Source organism: Habropoda laboriosa, unplaced genomic scaffold, assembly GCF_001263275.1.
Source record: "Habropoda laboriosa isolate 0110345459 unplaced genomic scaffold, ASM126327v1 scaffold175, whole genome shotgun sequence".
NCBI lineage: Eukaryota > Metazoa > Arthropoda > Insecta > Hymenoptera > Apidae > Habropoda > Habropoda laboriosa.
This window is the reverse complement of record NW_017100347.1, coordinates 1,420,563-1,423,694: the sequence shown is the minus strand read 5'-3', so window position 1 is coordinate 1,423,694 and position 3,132 is coordinate 1,420,563. Positions and strand designations below refer to the sequence as shown.

At 37.0% G+C, this 3,132-nt stretch overlaps 1 protein-coding gene across 1 annotated transcript in view; it reads left to right on the top strand.

Annotated features, from left to right (window-relative positions):
* LOC108574611 overlaps positions 1–685 on the top strand; it is a 3,936-nt gene extending 3,251 nt beyond the window's left edge. The window contains exon 4 of the mRNA XM_017937231.1: positions 432–685. Within this exon, the coding sequence (XP_017792720.1) occupies positions 432–518 (87 nt within the window). The 3' untranslated portion in view covers positions 519–685. The remainder of the gene's footprint in view (positions 1–431) is intronic.
* The last annotated feature ends 2,447 nt before the right edge of the window (positions 686–3,132 follow it).

Sequence of the window (3,132 nt, the reverse complement as noted above, 5' to 3'; positions counted from 1 at the left end):
TATATATCGCAAAGGAATTTAAAAATTTTTATATCCAATAAGAAACAACGAAACTGCCAATTTCAGTAAATCCTTGACACAGATGATTTTGTGCTTTTATGCTTCAGTGGTGATATCATAAGAAATTGATACTGAAATTATAAATTTGAACGATGAGAATTTTATCAATACCATTAGGAACTACAAATTATATTCTAAAAATATTTCTATCTTCATATGCCCTTTCCTCTTGTTTTCTATTCTCAAATTTTCTCAGTACAGGCAAATTTTTATCAACCCTGCTTCAATTATTACTAAAACATGTACGAAAGATAGGAATAATTTTCTGTCATTTAAAAAGAATTTACTTTCATCAAATTTTATTAATTAATTATTCAAATCTCCGTTTTACCGAATTTCTGACAAACCTTTTCTCTTTCTCTTTTCCATAGGTACACAGAAGTCACGGAGTATTGTACATACCTTACGAAGGTAGAGAAGTCCCAGTTAGGGAATACGAGGTGCTCGTGCAATGCTAATTAATAAACGTAATGCAGTAAGTTCGAAACTGACTTGAGACTTGATTAAAATTTCTTCAAATTGTAGAATTTCAACATGAATGCGTCTAAATAAACATTAACATTCGAACACATCTACGTTACAAAGCTATTCTTATCTGATATATTAACACACTTTACTTCACACAGACACAAATTTCACATTCAGTTAAATGCCGGAACGTTGATCTAATTTCGCAAAAATTCGTCCGAAAAAAAAAAAAGAAAAAATAGGAGTAAAGCTGTACCTATGCATCTGCATACTTGTGCCGAGCATCAAAGAGCAACCGGTGATCGTTTTCTGAACGCACACCCGTTAGGTGGTTGGCACGTGGCGGTTGTGGCATTATATTCCCATGGCTGGCACGTGGCCGTACGCCAGTACCCCCAAATCCCCTTTACAATCGAGAACCCCGCCACCTCCTATTGTTGGGGAGCCGGTACCCCTGAGGGTTGCTCTCGCTACGTAATATTTTGATCTGAGAGAAGCTGCGTTTCGTTTGAGCAGCGTGCAGAATGGTAAGGGTTGCCCACGTGGTCGCAATCGTTCCCTTTTGATTAATTTTCGTACAGATCGACTGGCACGAATGTAAATGATGCTTAACAAAGGAAAGCTCGGAGAAAAGCTTTGTCTGGGAGGAGCTAGAGCGAGAGAAAGGGGAGATGAATGAAGAGAGGAGAGAGAGAGAAAGAAGAAAAAAAAAGTAGCAACAGCTGGCACCGGGACGAGAGAGAATCGGGCGACGAACACAATGTGACCTCGATACAAGGGCTAAATCACCGTTCATCCCCCCCTCTTGTCTGTCCTAAGGCGTTTCAATCGACACACAGCATGCACGCGCTCGCTTTGCGATCATCCTTCTATATTATATAATCATGAACCGCTTGCACTTCGGAGGAGAGGTATCGTTAACTGCGCTTCATTCTGAATGAAATGTACTCGTTGGGAACCGGAATAATTTGAATTGTTCTGTACTCGTTGCGACGAGGGAAAATTTTAATTCGATTGAGAATTGGTCGTCAGCTTTTATCTGCTACGAAGAATAAACTGTTTTGTAAATTGGAATAATTCTGAAACGTGTATTGTGTATTAAAAAAGATTGCACACTTTTAACCCCTTAACCCCAAAACTGATCCTCGAAAAAGTGCAATTTTACTGAATTATTTCCTTTCACTTTACAAATTTCTCTGTCCTTTCTATTTTATGGTGAAAATGTAAGTCACGGCGTTATACATAAATGGGAAATTTATTTCTATAGCCTAAGAAATAATTTAAAAAATAATGAAATTGATCATTTTTGGCACATAAAGTTGAGAAAAATGTGAGCGTTAAGAGGTTAATTTACATTTGAAAAAATCCATTTTTTTTTTTGTTAATTTTCCTTGTAAAATATTTTCGGATTTTCGTGTAAATTTGTGTGTGCATACTACAGGTCCGAACGCAAAATACGGATAAGTCAGAATTTTCAGTTTTTGCAAAGGGGCGAAAATAATTTTTCCTTAAGGTTGGTCATATTTTATGTCGAATCGAGGGCTGTAACATATGCATATATTTGTGCAGGTTTTGCAATTATATTGTACTATGTGTATTTAGTTTCTTTCCGAATAGACAAAATTAATAGCCCGGGTATGGAAATTTTGCGGTGCGGATCTCCGCTGTAGGAACTGCGCTGGGTCTACGGCATGCGGTTGCAGAAGATACGGTGGATTGGTAAGAACCCGGACGTCTCGACTTTCTACCCGAGTCGGTGTGTAAAGCTACATTTAATGGCCCATTGTGTCGTTAATTTACAAATAAATCTCACACAAAATGTTGCTATTTTGTAAAGAAGGCTTCGGTGAATATACTGATAAAAAAGTCATATTTTTTAATATATTATTTAAACAAATGAACTTTTTGCAAATCTGTTTACGCAGTAAAATTCGTCGTTAAAAAATACAAAATTCGTCAATTTACACCATTCCATTATCTCTAATAGTTGTCGAGATATTAGAATAAATGTGTTTAATAACCCCAAACTTTAGGGTGGTTTTCACGGCTTCAATATAGACGATTTCCGATAAAAAAAATACGCGTCGAATATTTTTTTTCAAGAACTACCATATATCAAAGTTTCATAAAAATCGGTGATTTTCATTTTGAGATGTTCTCTTGTTAGTGATGCCGTCGTAATAATTCAAATATCTATATACATACATATGTATCTATTACATCTGCGTATAGCATGCAATAAAACAATTGTATGTAATAAACCAGTTCCTCATACTGCAACTACACTGCCATCTACAGTTACACTGGAAAGCTCAGCTGTGTTATTTGGAGCCTTCAAAGTTTGAAGTGGCTGTAGCAGTAGCAACAATACTAGTGACAGCAGCTGCAGAACTCTCTTCGTTTGACGAGAGGACAGCTGTTCTCTTTTGCCACTCCCGAGCACCAGGATTCGAGTTGTGGTTCAGGTTCTGTCTTTCGTGTCTCTCGCGCCATATGGATGGACTCGTTTTGAGTGAACTGCTAAGTTCCAAGAAACACATTCTCAAAATAAAATAAACGCTCGAATATTAGTCTCGTAGGTTTCTGCATAACGGTATACACACG